This window comes from Pseudorasbora parva, chromosome 24 (genome assembly GCF_024679245.1).
Source record: "Pseudorasbora parva isolate DD20220531a chromosome 24, ASM2467924v1, whole genome shotgun sequence".
NCBI classification, from domain to species: Eukaryota; Metazoa; Chordata; class Actinopteri; order Cypriniformes; family Gobionidae; genus Pseudorasbora; species Pseudorasbora parva.
This window is the reverse complement of record NC_090195.1, coordinates 20,914,951-20,933,459: the sequence shown is the minus strand read 5'-3', so window position 1 is coordinate 20,933,459 and position 18,509 is coordinate 20,914,951. Positions and strand designations below refer to the sequence as shown.

The following is an 18,509-nucleotide window of genomic DNA, read 5'->3' as shown; positions in this document are numbered from 1 at the left end:
ACAACTTTAACTGAGGGTTCAATAAAAGAAAACGTTTTGCGTGCATGTGATAACCGTTACCGGGAACATCGGTGCCATTCTTTCCCCCTCTTTGATGTTTCGCCAGTCCTGACTAATCAATCGAGATGCACGTTCCGTTGTTCTTCCTTGCAAAGGCTGAACTAGACAATTGGGATTAATCGATTCCATCGTCTACCATGAATTCGATTATTTTTGCCTTTTATTTAGAATTCGCGCGAAATACTTGCCGACGCGTTTCCTCGAGGGGCTGCGTTTTTGCGTGTATTCCTGAAAACAAGAAACTAAAATACAAATTTCTTTGGTAAGTTGTCTTTTCTTTCTGTGTTTTGCAGTTAGTAAAGTGGTGTTACATAAAAGCGGCGCTTGCAAGCCGCTTAATGACACGCTTGCGGGCTTTTAAGCTTTGTTTTGCATGCCTAAGAGTTTTTTTCCCCCCATCAATTTTGTAGTATCTAACTTACTCTGGTGTATGATCTGCTCTATGTTGGTCTTTATTTTGCATCTAATATTTTCGCCTTTATGGATATCACTCCCTTCAGATTCCTGATAATAACGTAAGTTAGTTCATCAGTATGGGAATTCACGGTCTTGCAAAGCTCATTGCGGATCACGCGCCTTCAGCCATCAAGGAGCAGGATATCAAAAACTACTTTGGTAAGGCCTTCTATCATTAAATTAGATTGGTTGTTTATTATTCCTAGTAAAACGTGTATGTTTATATGTTTTCTGTTATATACGCATGCAGGAAGGAAGATTGCTATTGATGCGTCCATGTGCATCTATCAGTTTTTGATCGCTGTCAGACAGGACGGTAATGTTTTGCAGAATGAAGATGGAGAGACCACTAGGTATGTACTGTGAAGTGTTGTCTACTATCACTTGTCCATGAATGAAATGAAACTTTAGAAGCTCATAGTGTAGAACCTAGTAATCAAATATGAGCATTTTGGGCCCTCAGAGCCTAAGTATTGGTTTCTGAGAATTAAAAACAATCCAGTTTAGCTCAATTGGATATGAATATTAAAGTGTAAGATCAGTGTCCGATGCCAGATCTTCTAATCATGATAACGATTCTTCAAACAAATATGCAAATTTAATTAAAATATCTAGATCAAGTTGTCTGAGATTGCTGCAAGTTCATGTTCCTTAAAAGGGCAGAAGCGTAAAAAAGCACACAAAAGTCATTAGTTGACCTCAGACAACAGTATAAAACATTTAAAAAGCCAGTTCATGACACCTTTAAGATTTCTGCAAAAAGCCCCCTGGTGAAAAACTTATGACTTTATGGACCTTTAAGGAAACTGTGGAAGCTATTTTCCCCTTTTTATCTAACAATTGTAAGTTTACATCTTGCTATTCTGTCCTTTTTTTGTGTGGAGAGAATTGCATGATAAACTGTCGCAATTGCGAGATTGGTCATCTGTAGCTCTTTCATATTGTGCTTTAGCTTCTTTAGTGGGAGAGAGAAGCAACGTGCACAGAAAGGGCTTGAATGAAGTGCATTTGGCTCTAGATATAGATATTGGAGAGGATATAGTGCCACAAGATCCATACAAGGGATGGAAATTAACTTTTTTGATTTCAAAATCTTCCAGCCACTAAATGGTTCTACCAGCCACTTTCTTGTTTTTAACCGACAATGTGTAACTGCATGCGTAAATGAATACTACAAGCTCTACAATACTTAAGCAGTTTATTTACTCTGAAGTTTCAATGAAATACTGTCATTTTCTCTTTCTTTCTTATACACACAATCCATGAACTGATATACATTTCATAAAATGTGAAGTGCTCTGTGCGATTTTTTTATTTTTATTTTTATTTTTTTTATTACTGGATTCAGTGATCGTTTTGGCATCTTTTGAAGTGTGTTGATGAAATACCGAGCAGAACATTGTTAGTAGTGATGCACTGAAATCAAAATTCTTGGCCAAAAAAGAGGAAACCAAGACCGAAAACCGAAAAACTGAATGAAATTATGCCAATTATTAGTACCATTACACTTATGGCTATGCCTGTGTAACTTTACTATAAATCAAGGCATTTCATAAATTAATATTAAAGTTTCAAATAATAAATCAATTACAAATTATGCAAATATTTATTTAGCACATTGCAAGAATGCACAGTATAAAATAAAATAAAAATATAACAAAAAAAACCTCACTCATGTGTACATTAAATAATAATGTACAGGCCTACTGGCCTGCAGAAATGTACAGAAATTGAATAAAGTAATCAAATGTAAAATAACTGCATGTTTCACTGTTTAAATTAAAGATTAATCCTTATTAATTAAACTTACAAAAGCTATTCAGTCAAGAGCAGTGAGTGATGTCCTTATCTTTTGTTTGACATTAAACAGAGCAGTAAAAGCTACTGCCCCTTTAAGACCTAATGCATGGAAATGCATTCTTTCTCGAATGTATACTGTTCGCTTAAAGGGTTAGTTCACCCAAAAATGAAAATTATTAAATTACTCACCCTCATGTCGTTGGACACCCGTAAGACCTTCGTTCATCTTCAGAACACCCATGTGTTCTGCTGTTTGAGGATCCCAGGTGTTGATTGAGTTTGCATGATTATAGCTTTCATATATCTGTCCTTGTCTTCACAGCCACCTCATGGGCATGTTCTACAGGACCATCCGAATGCTGGAGAGCGGCATCAAGCCAGTTTATGTGTTCGATGGGAAGCCCCCTCAGATGAAATCTGGAGAGGTGCATCAGAGAAGTGCAATCACTCTAAGAAAACTGTTAATGTTTACTCATTCCAAACCCTTTTTTTCCCTTTCTTTTTCTTTTTTAGAATTTTCATTTTGGGATGAACTATTCTTTCTTCCATAAAAATTCTGAATTACATATCTGCAGAAGTGCACTAGGGCTGGGAAAATAAATCAATGTAGCATGTGGATAGATTCTGAGATTCTCTTTAATTGATTATTAATTTAGTTTTTAACAGCAGATGGTGCTCTAGGCTAGTTTTTAACCACACACTCAAATGCTCAGAGAAGAGCGCTCGTGTGTTCAGCTGAATCTCAGAATGTACTTGCACCTCAGAATGCTTTTATGATGTGAGATTAATGTAAACAGCCTGCTGTGAACACCCTTCTAATTCACTTCAACATTTTTGAACTTTATGAAAGATTATTTTATAGAATGTTCAAGTGGTGTGTATTAGGAATCGGAAGCGAGCAGAGCCAACACAGCTGTTTCTAAAGAAGTGTCAGTGCCATCTGCTGTTAGAAACAGAAATTATTAGAGAGAATCGTGTGGCATAAGGAAAATATAAATTGATCCAGAATAATTTCTTGATCCACAAAGGATTTATTTATTGCCCCAGCCCTAAGATGCACTGTAAACAAATACAATCTAAAAATACCTGGTAGCTGCGGTTGCTAGGAATTCACAAATAAATAATGACACTGTTCCAGGTATTATGAGATGGCATATTTGTGCCTGTACATTTCACAACTGATAACCTTATTTCATTAAATTATGTAATGGTAATAAACCAAGCTGCTTAAAATACCAGAACCTGCTTTACCTTTAAATGTACTGATAATCACTATATAATACAGAAAGCTACGATGATTCGAAAGTACATGAAACCTGGCCAGTACTCATATCAGGGTAACACACACAATTAAAATAATGCAATAAACATTTACTAAATAACATAAAATGTAACGCAACCGTATCTTACAGATAACAAAAATAAAAATATATCTTATGTGAAGACATGCAGGGATTTAGAGGTATGTCATTTTACTGTTTTTCACTAAAAATTCAAATTAGTTAAAACAAAGTTTTGACAGTATTTTACAGTACAATAGCGAGCTTTTCACAATTTGTTAAGGTGACTTATAAGGGTTAGTTTACCCAAAAATTTAAATTCTGTCATTAATTACTTACCCTCATGTCATTTCAAACCCGTAAAACCTTTCGAAACATTCGAGACATCATTCATCATCAAATTTTTGATGTGGTGTAAACAGTGTAGCGCTTCATAACCGTGGTTTACCATTGGCCGAAGCTGTTCACATAAGCACCACGACATGTGCACAAGTTTTGCCGTATAACTAATAAACTGCACTTTATAATTTTTAGAAATGTTTTATATGCTTTAAGACAAATTCAACAGTCAATGCCATTGCTGAGTATTTTCTCCTTAATACTGCAGTGTACCACAGGCCATCTCAAAAAGCGTGGTTTGAAGCCGCTGTTTCCTACTGCCACAAACATGTATCTAATCGTGTCAATGTGCAGGATGGGGCTTTTCTCAACTGACTTTCTTTAATCTTTAGCGTTTTTAAGGATGCTGATTTTTAGAAGGTAGATGACGAATGGGAACATAACATTATCAACTCATTTTTATCTGTTTGCTAGCGCAGTCAAGCAAAAGGCTAATCATAAATTACTGTTATGTGCCCAATGTGATGCACAAAAAGCATTCTGGTAGTGAACCTTGTATAATTTGCTTTTCCTCGCCTGTTATACGTTTCTGGTATAAGCTGAAAGCTGGTGAGATTGGCCCTCATTTATCAAAAGTGCGTATACCAAATTTCCAGCGTACACCTTGCGTACACCCAAACCCACGGTGACTTTGAGATTTATCAATATGGACGTTGGCGTACTGCACGCTCAAATCCTCCGCCAGCTCAGGAGGTGGTGTACGCACGTTTGAGTTAGTGGGAAAATGCGCAGAAAAACAATTCCTAACACCACAAAACGCACTGACAAAGATATGCTATATGATCCACTGTTAAAAACCACAACAACAACATTCAGTGTTTATTTTTGTGCAACATGAACGTCAATGTTTAATTTGTCTGACTTTACCAAAGCGTTTGATTTTTAGGCATATGTATTCCTCCAGTCGCGAGCCTGTTCGCTTTATCTGACGTTTCAGGCCCGCCTGGTCCGGCAGCTGCGCACGGACTGGGACTAAAATAATTCAGACTGACAAAATAATAAAAATGACCTTCTTCTTTTAAATAATAATAAAATCAATAAAAACGAGATTCTTCTTCTAAATAATAAGCGTCATTAAGAATAATAATCATAATAATAGCCTAATAAGAAGAATCTTACAAATCGTCATGTAATTATTAATGTGAATGAATCTTACTCCACATCACATCATCATCATATCGTACACCCCAATACATGTGCCGTGATACGAAATTAAATGCTAATTTTTTTCAAAACGTGCTGTAAAATAATGCAGTGATGGTAATTTATCATCCAAACAGCTATTTAAACTGCTGGAGTGCGCTTCTCAACCTCCACACTATTAACAGTACTCGTTATTTGTGTCCATATTTTGTTTTTGTAGGTGCCTTTAATTCCACTCTTTAAACTCCTAAATAAAACAGTTTCGTTTTTTTTTCCACTTCCCTGGTGATCTCAAAGGCGCGTCTCAATCATCTCACTAGTCCACTAGTCAGGGCACTGATCAGGGAGTCAGCCCAGTGACTTATGTCCTAGTCAGTGCCCTGACTAGTGGACTAGTGAGATGATTGAGCGCGCCCGTTCTCCACGTCGGAGAAGTTTCGCTTCTTTGCCGTCTTCTGTTTGTCCATGGCGTAAAATGAGGGCGTGGGGGAGGCGGAGACTTGAATATATAGGGGCATGTTATTCTAATGACGATCGTTTTCAGCCGCCGCATTTATCAAGGGCAGGTATTGCGTACACCTGGATTGCAGAGGTGCGCACAGCTTCAGAAATCAGGCGATGAGAGGAGTGTAAGCATAATCTTACGCCAACATATACGGCAGTTTCTATGCAAGATTGATAAATGAGGGCCATTGAGTTTGAGGCGGGAACTTCTATGCAAATAAAATAGGTGTAGAGTTATATTTAAGCTATTTTAAGTCATGAAGAAATTCTCATACAAATTTTAACATTTGTCATTTTGATATCAAAGATGAGTCTTGAGGGACAAAAATAACTACAGGTGGACTTAAGTTTATTTATTTTAATTCTTGCAGCTGGAGAAGAGAGGCGAGAGACGAGCAGAGGCAGAGAAACTTCTTGCTCAGGCACAGGAAGCAGGTACACACACTTTCAAAACCGCATGTATTCTTGCAGTAATTCTTTCAAATCGATTCTAATTCCTAAAATTCTCACAGGTGAACAGGAGAACATTGACAAGTTCAGTAAGCGACTAGTGAAGGTCACCAAACAACACAATGAGGAATGCAAGAAGTTACTTACTCTAATGGGAGTCCCATACATTGAGGTACTGCCCAGTCACTGACTCCGAATTATATAGAATTATAGCAATATAAACACATACCATTATTATATTAATATTATTATGCAGATAATTATTTTGTGGATTTAAGCAAAATTGTACATAATTTATGTTAAGGCTCCATGTGAGGCTGAAGCGAGCTGCGCTGCTCTGGTGAAATCAGGGAAGGTTTTTGCCACAGCTACAGAAGATATGGACGGTTTGACATTTGGAACGACGGTCCTGTTGAGGCATCTTACAGCCAGTGAAGCAAAGTATTTTTGGATATACTTTATATCTGAAATAGATTTGTGGCTGTATTATGGTGCTAGAGATGTTTAGGCATGCAGTAACTGTTTTTTTTTTTCATCTTAGAAAGCTCCCCATCCAAGAGTTTCATTTCAATCGTATTCTACAGGAAATGGGTCTGACACATCAACAGGTGAGACTTTTGTTTTCAGTAAATCCTCTTTTTTATGTAAATATCTAGAAGTGTCATTTATTTCTAATTGCTGTGTATGTTTGAATGTTTTCCTTAGTTCATTGACCTGTGTATCCTTCTGGGCTGTGACTACTGTGGCACTATAAAAGGAATCGGACCCAAGAGGGCCATCGACCTCATTAAACAGCACGGCTCTATTGAAGAGATCCTTGAGAATATTGACCCAAATGTAAGTTTATTTACACTATTTAAAAGCATTTACTTACTGTTTAATAGAGCTGCAACTAACGATTATTTTTTCTGTCGACTAATCTAACGATTATTTTTTCGATTAGTCGACTAATCTAACGATTTATTTTTTTACCCTTTGAAATTTTTCAAAATTCTGTGGCACCCCCTCACATAAGTTACGCTAGAGGTGTAACAGTACAGACTGCTCACAGTTCGCTTTGTATCACGGTTTTAGGTTCACGTTTCAGTACAGTTTGGTATTTCTATGTTCAGGGGGAAAAGGACTACTGTCAAATGAAAATAAAGAAAATAAGAACAGATAACTTAAAGCTACACTGTGTGATATTTTCTCCCATCTAGTGGTGAAAAGGTATATGACCATCCAGTGAATAATTGTTTCTGCTCCTCTCAATTTCGATTTCGTTTCAACTCCTACGGTGGCCGATTTAGTCATGGCTTTCAGTTCGACCTCTTCGGTGAGTGTTGCGTCAACTCAAGTGATGAGGTAATTTTTGAAAACTATTATAATTTGCAGTTATTTAATTTACCAAATGATCTATGATCAAGTTAATCTATGTAAAATGAATAATAGAACTGAATAATAACCAGTTAATTGCTAACATCAGCTATCAGGCTCCCAGACGAATGCAAGCTCTTAGTAAAGTAACTTTTATCAGTGCTATCATTATTCTGTATATTGTACAACACCACTAGCGTAAGGCAAACAAATTATAATGCAATTAAAATATTAATCTCATGTTATCCGTCATAGAACACGGATTTATGTTATAAGGTAAACAATACTTTTTCATCATTGACGCGAGGAAAACTATCCTAGACGTCGTTCTAGTGTTATGCTCAGCACACCATGATATAATTAGCCAAGCAACAATAAAACTTCCAATATACACAAATAGGCTGAATTAATATTACCTGTCGAGAAGAAAGCAGGAAACGTCGGCGTTCTTTTTAAAATCGTTGCTCCTCATGAGCTCTTTCCATCTTGGAAAGGCCACTCCAGTATTTACTTTTGTCTTGTTGATTTGCCTGTCGCGTTGCCGTCTTAATTCTCTTTTCCGCTTCCTTGGCGACTCTGATACATATCCCGCAATGTTACTAGGTCCCCGACCGGGGTCGAATTCGGTAATCAATTCCGGGACGTGGTTGCTTTCACACAGAAGGCGACCCGGCAATGTTCCGGGAATATTGCGGGTCCGACGTGCAGTGTGAAAGGGGCTTAAGAGTGATCCTCCATCATCATAAAGCAGCCTCAAGCAATCCTCCTCTTCACATTCGACACAGTGCCATCGAGTGTAAAAACGCGAAAAGCGAAGCTTGAATTTACGGTTATGTCCCTCTTTGGCAAATGTACTTTCAAGATGGAGGAGCAACATGGCGACCGCCATCCGAACCCTCAACACTTATGTATTTTCAATGGTATATTATAAAATTATGAGAATGCATTATTACTTGAAAGAAGTAAATATACATTAATGAGCACATATATTTTTGAAAGAACTAAGTGATTTTAGCTAAGAATAAACTAAAAAAGTTACACAGTGTAGCTTTAAATAGAAGCAGCAGCACAAATAAATACTATTGAGCAAAGATGAGAATAAAATAAACAATGCTTTTCAGGTAGGTCTAACATTAGTTTTTAGGTAGAGAAATGGAATGAAGTAATCAAAAGTAAAATAACCACACATTTAACTGTTTAAAATTTAAAAAAAAATAATCCTTATTAAACTTACAAAAGCTATTCAGTCAGGAGCAGTGAGTGATGTCTTTATCTTTTGTTTGACATTAAAAAGACAGCAGTGAAGGCTACTGCCCCTTTAAGACCCAAGGAGCCCCTTTAAGACCCGTCGTATTTTCTGTATAAAGTTCACATAAGGCATAACGTTAGTAGGCTACGACATTTTGACATACTTTTTGTGAGTTTGTTCGTTTAAGCACAGGATTTGAAAGATAACTCAATATTTGCGCGCTTTGGGACGAGTGCACAAAGACAGATCTTCTCATTCGCGTCTTCTGGCTACACGGGGGTGATGACTGTGAAAATGACTGCTCATATTCGGACGTACAGCAGCACTCGCATGCGTTTTATAAAGTTTACAAAGAGAGTCCGTTTTGCCCAGGTTTTTCTTTTATTATCGCTGTTGTTGAAGTGCATACCTGAGGAGTCAGCACGTGTATCCATCGACAGAAACATACATGCATTATTTCCAAGTTACAACCCATATTAAAGATGCGTCATCAGATGCGAGATGAACCGAAGTGTAAGTGCGTTCCCACAACTTTTGCTCGGGATCCCGGTTGGGAAACACTGGTCTGTATTGATTGACACCGCGCTGGTTTGTTTAGAATTATAATGAGCGCCGTGGCCGCGCGCTGCCGCGTGATGAAGTCGTGTCGCAACTCTGTTATTCAACTGCTCTGGTTTTAAAAGCTATGTCATACTAAATGCGGCAAAATGCAATAAAACTAGTTTTACGGTCGAATGCAACGCGTGTGTGAGTGAGTAACGTAAGAGACGCGCAAAAGGGAGGAGAGAGAACTTAAGGAAATGCAGCTAAACGAATATGCGTGCGTCTTTTAAATAGCGTAAAAATGAATGAATGACGAATGTGGCGGCCGTTATTGATTATGTGGCAGTAGGGCTGGTCGATTCTGAAATTTTTGGAATCGATTCCGATTCCAATTCCTGTTTCCGGAATCGACAGGAGTCGATTCCAAGAATCGATTCCCCACTGTTGTTTTCGATTCCTTTTCAATTCTTCTTTTTTTTAACAAAATCGATGGTGAACCTAGTTCCGGAGTGACCGCAGGATACAAGGATGTAGAAAGTATCCTTCTCCGAAACTTTATTTGTAAAATGATGATGCGTTTCCATAACTCTGATGAATTTTAAATGATGGATTCTCCTGAAATGGCCCATATAGCCCAGAAGTAAATGCGATTTAGCCTAATAAATCAAAAGGATAGCACATTATTCATGGGTGTGCATTTATTGCATGTTTAAAACTACATGACATGTCTAAAATGCATGTGCACAGTTAAGTTAAATGACTACATTCAAATAAGTGCTTGCACAGAATGTACGAGGTAAAATAACCACAATATTAACAAAATCAATAATATAAGAGTGCGCAGTTTATTTGTCAATCAGATGCGCGAGCAAGTTGCGTTCATTACTATAGCAACATAGACTCGGTCATTAAGCTGTACTAGGCGCATTTTATTTCTGTTATCAATGGATTAATGAAAATAAAAGAAAATAGAAAATTAAAATAAGACCCTCACATCTGCATCTGTAAGCAGCGCTCAAAACCTACCGTTGTGGATAACAGAACCATTTCACAATTTAAAATTATGGAGTTTTTGTGTGCAAAATGTAGCAAACTTGTCCACGATGCAGCATCACAGAAGGAAACAATGACAATAAACACTATTAAACTAAGTGAAGGAAAGGTATAGTAATAATCAGTGATATGCGTTCTCATATGGCTCGATTTGAACGTTTCATACCATAAAAATAAGTAGTTAGAATTACGTTCTAGTGACGTCATCACACAATGACGCAAAAAAACACTGAATTGCTTTATTTTTAACTCGTAATTTGAAACTAAGTGTTCAAAAGAACCTTTTGCAAAAAATAAATAGACTTCCAATCATTATTAGTAAGCGAGAGACAAGTGAATAAAGAGGAGTCGATTCCCCGAGATGGAATCGATTCCAAACGTTGGAATCGACTCTCGATTCCCAACGCCTTGGAATCGAGGAATCGATTCTTTTTGGAATCGATTCCCAGCCCTATGTGGCAGTCCGCCACAAATTAGTCTATGTGTGGGAAACACTGTTTGGCCTCTGTTTAAAGTATTCCCATACTTTTGATATTCGCGGTCTAGGTTTTTGTGATAGAACCAGGAGCAGAAGCCAACATTACGCGAGATGAACGTCTGACACGACGCGTCGACGCATTTCACGAACGTCGACGTATTTCCGTAGTGACGTCGACGCGTCGTTGCAGCACTACTGTTGAATCACATTGCATGTCATGACATCTTCAAGATGGTACCCAAATTAGTGATACACCCTTTCAAATCACGCATCTATGATCATGTACTTACTGAATTGTGTCCTCTAGTGGTCAGTGTATTGATTAGTCAGAAAATAAAAAAAAATCAGCATGGAAAGTCTATTGACATTTTGCCTGCCAAATGCCACAGCCTACCTGAGTATTGTTGCTGACCATGTACATCCCTTTATGACCACAGTGTGCCCATCTTCTGATCTCAATCCATTAGTGCAGTGGTTCTCAAACCTGTCCTGGGGACCCCTCACCATTGCACATTTTGTATGTCTCCCTCATTAGACACACCCAATTTAAGTCTTGCAGTCTCTACCTAGATAGCATGTAATCATTGAAAAAATGTGAATTCAGTGTTGATGTGTCAATGGCAATTACATTGAATTAACGTTACAAAGTGATATTGCTTTAGCAAGCCTCACTCTTGCACCCTTTAGGTAATGTTGAAACTGTTGGTATTTCAACCTCAAATCAACGATATCATTAATTCAACATTATAGAATATTTTTTCAACATAACTTTTGCACCCTCAGTTACTATTGAAACAATGTTGATATTTCAACAATAAATCATTGAATCAACATTATGAAGTGATGCTGAATTTTTTTGTATTTTTTGAACTAATGGTCAAATAAAAATGGTTATGGTTTTGCTATTGAATCATTACATTATGATTGATTCTACATTGAAATTAACAATAATAATTAATGGTAATATTGTTAAATCCATGTTCCACTAAGATGTTGATTCTACATCACTGATGTTGAATCAACACTGATATGATCACAAATAATCTTTGGTAATATTGTTGAATCAATGTTCCACTAACATGTTGATTCTAGATCACTTGTGTTGAAACTGAAAATACAACTTAAACATAATGACATCATAAAACAATGTTGCCATCTGATATACCAAGGGAATGTTGAAACAACATTAATATTTCAACTACACTTCAAGGGACCATTTCACATTTGCAGAAAACCTTTTAAAATATAAATGATACCACCTCAGCAGTTGAGTCAATTTATTTTACTTAACAGTTTACCACAATACGTATAAAATATATATAAAAATAATTCTTTAAAAAAAAGGGAGAGAGGGGAACAATAGGACAAGCATAACAATCTTAAAAAATAAAATTAGTTGCAGAAGTCTGATGTCATTATAACTACAGGTGGTCCAATAGATTAGGTTTTAAAAATCTGTCTTGCATCAGACCTCTTTTCTTTTGGGTTCTCTGAAATCTGAAAAAGAAAGCATGATATTACTGAAGAACAAGTCAATTCAGATTTAAATCAGTCACATTTAAGAATGTTAATATACTAGTCACAATATGATTCACTTAAAAAAATGTTGCTTAACACAAAATATTCAAACTATGATAATAGTACTGTTAAATTCTGTATATTTATTAATTAAAAAAAAAATCTATTAATGCTCAATATCAAAAGAGAGTGAGATTTTTCCCACCGAGTTTATCTCCAGCCCTAATTAAACACACCTGAAGCAACTGATCATGGTCTGATATGCTAAGCATGCAGAGGAATAAACACTTCTGAGCTATGACCATAAACCATTACATAAATCTCAGGTCATTTTCTGTGAAACTACATAGCATTCAAATAACATGTTAATTAGAGTTGCATCGATTGCAATTTTCTTGGCCGTTTCCATTGTTTTGTTTTTTGTTAGTGAGATCAGCCGATACCGTTTTTTGACAACTCCGATTTTCTTTCTAGAACTATAATTGACAGCATATACAAACAAAAATCCACTTTTTCTTCAAAGCAAAATGTTATTTTTATTATAAAATAAATTAGTAAACATTACAATAGCAACTCTAAAAAAAATACGTGTTCTGTGCCAGGATAATCAGTTAATCAGTGAAAATCAGTTGTTTTATGAATCAAAACATTATAAATTGACCCTTTTTTTCTCTTTTTTACTTGTCTTACAAAAGTCAAACGATCCTATGAATTAACACAACTGAAGTGTACAGTACTCCTCCAAATAATAGTTCAGTAATTAGGTAATGTTGCCAGCTAGGGATGTCATGGCACCAAAATTCCAGTGGAATGTACCATTTGTACCACTGTACCATTTCCATAAAATTTTTGGTATTTGCAATTTCAGTACCACAGCTAAATGTTTTTTTATTTTTTTTATTTAACCATTTAAAATAAATTTTATTACGTTTAATATTTATGATAATCGTTATAAGTAAATATATAAACATTTAAAGGCTGTATAAAAGTAAACATTGTTTATAAAAAAGAAAAATAATCAGCCATCTAGGCATAATTATTATTAGTAGGCTAGTGACATATTACATAGAGGTGTAACTAAAGCCTAGTTCAGACTGCACGATTTTCAAACTCGTCGGGTCACTGCTCTTTTCACACTGCATGACTATCTGGGGTATCATTCTGTCACTGCTGAACAAGAGGAAGAATCGCCGACAACTCTCTCTCTCCGGTGCGCAAACTACGTTTCCCAAACACGTGCGATGTGACAAGTAAACAACGCGAGATCACACGTGCGTCAGCCCGGAGTTCTTGCGTGAGACTTGGAATTGTTATTAAAAATGATAAACTGCACAAAGTTTGCTTCAAATTGTATGTGCGCTGATTTGTGGAGAAAAAGAAAAAAGATTATGGCGGAAGAAATTGTTGGAGAGACAGAGGGAGCCAGGATTGTGTTCTGCAAAGACAGTTTGATGTAAATAAACAATTTTGTAATGTGCTGCTGCTGTGGCTGGATGTGCAAATGTTTGGCCTTTGTTTCTGTTTGATAGAATTGTATTAAAATACTGAAATTCTGCTCTATAACTCCTCCCCGAACCTCCTGCTGCCCTGTATCTCACTCTCTCATTGGCTGTCGGTGTAATTTTCAGTCAGAACGCAGTTCACACAGCAGGAGTTTGAATCGCCGACAGGTCCAGATATTTAGCATGCCAAATATCTCACCGGCGTCGGCGACTCGTCGGCGATTCTCTCTGATCGTGTCTTTGATTATTCACACTGTGTGATTGTCACTCGCATGCACGATCTCGGGGCATTTGTTGACGATTTCACACAACCTGTCGGCGACTCAAAATCGGGGCAAAAATCGGCAGTGTGAACTAGGCTTAAGGTAATCTATCCTAATATATTCTGTTAAAGACCCTGTAAAGTCAAAACTAAGTATGTGATCTGAGTTAGTCACACCACAGAAAAATATGTTATTAACCACCTGCTGTCGGCGGGACGGGAGGATGTAAGTTAGTCAGAGGCGGGAGATAGTCGTGTCGTTCAGCCCCATTCACCAGTAACAGCGGATGTTGGTGGTGCTCCTCAGCTCTCCATCAAAGTGGCTCTTCATAAAATGAATCCACTTCTTCTTGATATGATCGTTTTTCGGAAATTTACATCCAGGTAGTATGCATTTCCGTGCCGAAGGCATCGCTAGCTAGCAAACTGAAGGCTATAGTAACTAATAGTACTAGCGATTGAGTGGCAAACTGATGCAAATGTGCTCTGTTATGAGCCTCAGAGGCTCCAGTGCGTCATCGACAGTAGGGGCGAGGCCAGGCTTGGAGGCTCCAGTGCGTCATCGAACCACCGGTTTACTCGCGTGCGCACCCTACCGGGAGAAGAGCCTGTACGGCCCATACAAGGACCTTCCGCTCTATCGACGTCAAGCCGACCCGTACTCGAAAAAACTCTCCGAAACTTGTGAGAAACCGGAAGGAGTATTTTTGACACAGAAATACTCTATCAAACGTCTAACATTAGTTTTTGAAACTTTGTCTATGTTTAGGATGGGAATCCAAGTCTTTAACAGTGTAAAAAGAGAGTCGAGAGTTGTGTGTTTTAAATCACGATTATTTTAAATTAATGCACATCTGGAAATGTGCCCAAATGGAAGGATAAATAAAGTTTGCATTACTTGTGTACATCAACTCTCTCTGTCTGTCCTCCTAGACCTGAACATACCTCAGTCGGCTCTATTTGTTTTTCTGGGTTAAAACCGAATAACCATAAGATCAGATCCTTGTTTCTTAAAGAAAATATTTCTACTCCGCCTGCCATTTTTTACTGGAACAATATATTTAACAATATAGACTGGTCTCAAGTTTGGTCACTACCTCAAAAGTTTCTCCTCACTAATAAAGTAAAGGAAATATCATTTAAATTAATTCATAGGGTTTACCCTACAAAAGAATTCATACAAAAATTTAAAATTGATATCGATTTAAAATGCTCTTTTTGTGAAGGCTACACAGAAACAATTTCTCATTTGTTTTGGTCTTGTCAATATACTCAGGATTTTTGGAATAATGTGAAGGCCTTCATTGTTGATAACCTTTTAAAAACATTTTCTTTATCTTATTAACAGGTGATTTTTGGTTATTATATTAAAGAACACTCTTTAAAGGATGTAAACTTTATTATAAATTTTATTTTATTTTTATGTAAATTTCACATTCATAGATGCAAGTTTACAAAAGGTAAACCTCTTTTCATAGTCTTTGAAAAAGAAATTAAAATGTATATAGATGTGATGTCAAAATCTAAAAATAGTAAAGCAGTTAAAACGATTAATATATGCTCCTCCTTGAACATTTTCACAGAAAGGGAAAGTATTTAGTGGTGCTTACATGCAGAATATATTCTCAATCTTATCATTGAATTATAATACAAATGCAATGATATGTATAATATATATATGTAAACTAATGATTATGTACCCTCTCTTTTTTTATTTTTTTTATATGTTTTTTTGTTCTTTTATGTTGAGGCATGTGAAATGTGTCTTGTTATACAATGATATGGACCTTTGTACATGCTTTTTGTTGACAATAAAGCATTAAAAAAAAAAAAAAAACTGAAAAAAAACAAACAAAGTAAAGGCATGGGGTTAATCTAGTGTATCAATTCTACATCAGCCAAGCAACAGAGCTGAGCATCAAAGGTGCATCAAATACACTGCACTCACTGTGCTGTAAAAACAGTGTAAAAAAAATCAAACGCTCAATTTGTGAAAACTGACTACATGTGCGTGCGTGTTACTTGTTCAGTCCATAGGCATGTAATGTTTCTTTAAGTGATGTTGTCAACTACTGGCCTGACATGCATAATACAGCATTTTTTGTTTTTTTCGTGGATTCTTGTGAAGATTCTTTTTTTTTACTACGTTGTTGTCTGTATGCGAAAATGCAAAAGACGTTTACGTTTTTAGTACCCTGTTGTCATACATTGTCCACTAGTGTGAAATGTTGTATTTATTTAAGATGTAGAAAGTTGTTAAACTGTCTTTAACCACTACATCCAGCCTTCATCTTTTAAGTTGGCTTACATATTGTATGTGTTCGGTTTGTGCTGCAGAAGCACCCAGCTCCAGAGGACTGGCTGTATAAAGAGGCTCGGGGTCTGTTCTTGGAGCCCGAGGTCGTGGACGGCCCATCTGTCGATCTGAAGTGGAACGAACCTGACGAGGAGGGACTAATTCAGTTCATGTGTGCTGAGAAACAGTTCAGGTACAAATCAACTTAAATCTCTGCAAATACTTATTTCTGCCAAAAGGGTGCTGGACTCTGCAGCGACTCCTAAAACATGCCAGTCTCAAACCTGGAACTACTAAAGTCACAGTTACTTTATAGTACTAGTTACACTTTAGTTGGTAATACTTTGTGTCCTTGTTGCATGTAGTTACTATAGTAATTAGTATAAATTGTGCCTAGTTACATGCAACTAACTAGACTGGTTAAACCCAGCCTGATCTGCAGGAAATTTGATTTCACCCTGCAACTCTGTCTGGAAACTAGGGATGGGCATTTTCCCCAAATATTTTATTCAAATGTTTGGGCTCATAAAAATCGAATATTTGAAATTTAGAGATAATTTTGCTATCATAAGTAACCCTGATCAATATAGGTCACTATAAAGTGTTAAAAAAATCTCATAATGGTAAATGAGCAGCTCTTCATAGCATCAGTTCTGCATCACTATCAGCTCTGTCACAAAAAACAGCATCATTTTGTTGGAAAGAGTGAAAATTAAGCCTAATGTGCTGTGCAAATGAAGGTAAAATTGTTATTTCAGTATTAATGCATTATTTTGTCAATGTTCTCACAGCAGTAGAATATGTTTTATGAGATGTGTTGAATTTGTCTGTTGTCAGTGAGGATCGTATCCGCAACGGCTGTAAGAAGATCACGAAGAGTAGACAAGGGAGCACCCAGGGCAGACTGGATACGTTCTTCACTGTAACAGGATCAATCTCCTCAAAGCGCAAGGTAGGATGTAATGACGAACTAATTTGTTCTGTTGAAAATCGAAATACTCTAAATAATATTTATACATTTATACTTTCATGTTTGACTTTATGGTAATTGTGGATTTCTTTTGTGAATTTTGTAATTTGTAAAAAAATTATGTTTTTATATATATATATATATATATATATATATATATATATATATATATATATATATATATATATATATATATATATTTATTTATTTATTATTTGTTATTATTTTTTACATAGGAGCCTGAAATAAAAGGATCTGCCAAAAAGAAGCCCAAAACAAGTGCTGCTGCTGGTAAATTTAAGAAGGGGAAATGAAAGCGATTTCAACAAGAGAAGTTAATTTCATTTCATATTGACAAACAAAAACATGAGAACATTACCTATGTTTTAATAAACTTGGGGACAATAAGTTTTAAATGCCCTGTTATTCTGTTTTGCTGTACCATCTTAAATAAAGATAACTATTTAATGATATCATGTTTTGTTTGGTTTGTTTTGAAGAAATTCTTTCTTGGTTGAAGAGAGCATAATATAGTTGTTATAGTTGCCCTACTCAAGGTTAAACCTATAAACCTTTTTTACCTACTAAGATCTCTAACCACCACTGAATTAAAAAAAGAAGAAGCTAACTGCTACCTTTTTATCTCACAATTCAGACTTTCTTAAAATTGAGAGTTTACATATTGCAATTCTGACAATTTTGCAATTTTCTCACAATTGCATGATATAAACTCGCAATTGCAAGTTATAAAGTCAGAATGGCATGAAATAGTCATAATTGTCAGAAGTTATAAACTTAAAATAAGTTTGTATCTGACAATTTTGGTTTTATTTATAGCAATTGTGACTTCATTTTCTGCTATTCTAATCACAATTATCTTTAACTTGTATATCGTCCATAGCATAAACAAGCTTCCATACTAACCACTAATGCACTATTATTTCAGAACAGTAAGCATTAACTCATGACTAAAGCTTCTCTGTTCTTTGCTGATGGGTTGATAAACAGGTTTGCATGGGTTTGCATAAGGAAGCACAACAGACTGTTGTTAAATGTAGACGCACAAAAAATGGTGATATGATATTCTAGTGCTGAAATGCAAAAAGGATTTAAGTAAATATATAAAGTCATTTGATAGTGCATGTGCTTGTTATACAGACTGGGGCATTTGGTAATTTTTTATGTGGTAA

At 36.2% G+C, this 18,509-nt stretch overlaps 1 protein-coding gene across 1 annotated transcript; it reads left to right on the top strand.

Annotated features, from left to right (window-relative positions):
- The first annotated feature begins 178 nt into the window (after window positions 1–178).
- fen1 (flap structure-specific endonuclease 1) lies at window positions 179–17,792 on the top strand. The gene is made up of 12 exons (XM_067435229.1): window positions 179–322; window positions 561–675; window positions 767–869; window positions 2,639–2,741; window positions 6,014–6,077; window positions 6,155–6,264; window positions 6,397–6,533; window positions 6,634–6,700; window positions 6,798–6,929; window positions 16,391–16,542; window positions 17,187–17,301; window positions 17,556–17,792. Exons 2-12 carry the CDS (start codon window positions 594–596, stop codon window positions 17,631–17,633), a joined length of 1,143 nt encoding a protein of 380 aa, XP_067291330.1. The 5' UTR covers window positions 179–322; window positions 561–593; the 3' UTR covers window positions 17,634–17,792.
- Window positions 17,793–18,509: the final 717 nt, after the last annotated feature.

Bases quoted from the DNA above. Each gene is read 5' to 3' on its own strand.
- fen1 (XM_067435229.1), top strand. From the start codon at position 594: ATGGGAATTCACGGTCTTGCAAAGCTCATTGCGGATCACGCGCCTTCA. The intron at 870-2,638 runs GTATGTACTGTG...TTGTCTTCACAG, and splicing joins GAAGATGGAGAGACCACTAG to CCACCTCATGGGCATGTTCT. The intron at 6,701-6,797 runs GTGAGACTTTTG...TGTTTTCCTTAG, and splicing joins TGGGTCTGACACATCAACAG to TTCATTGACCTGTGTATCCT.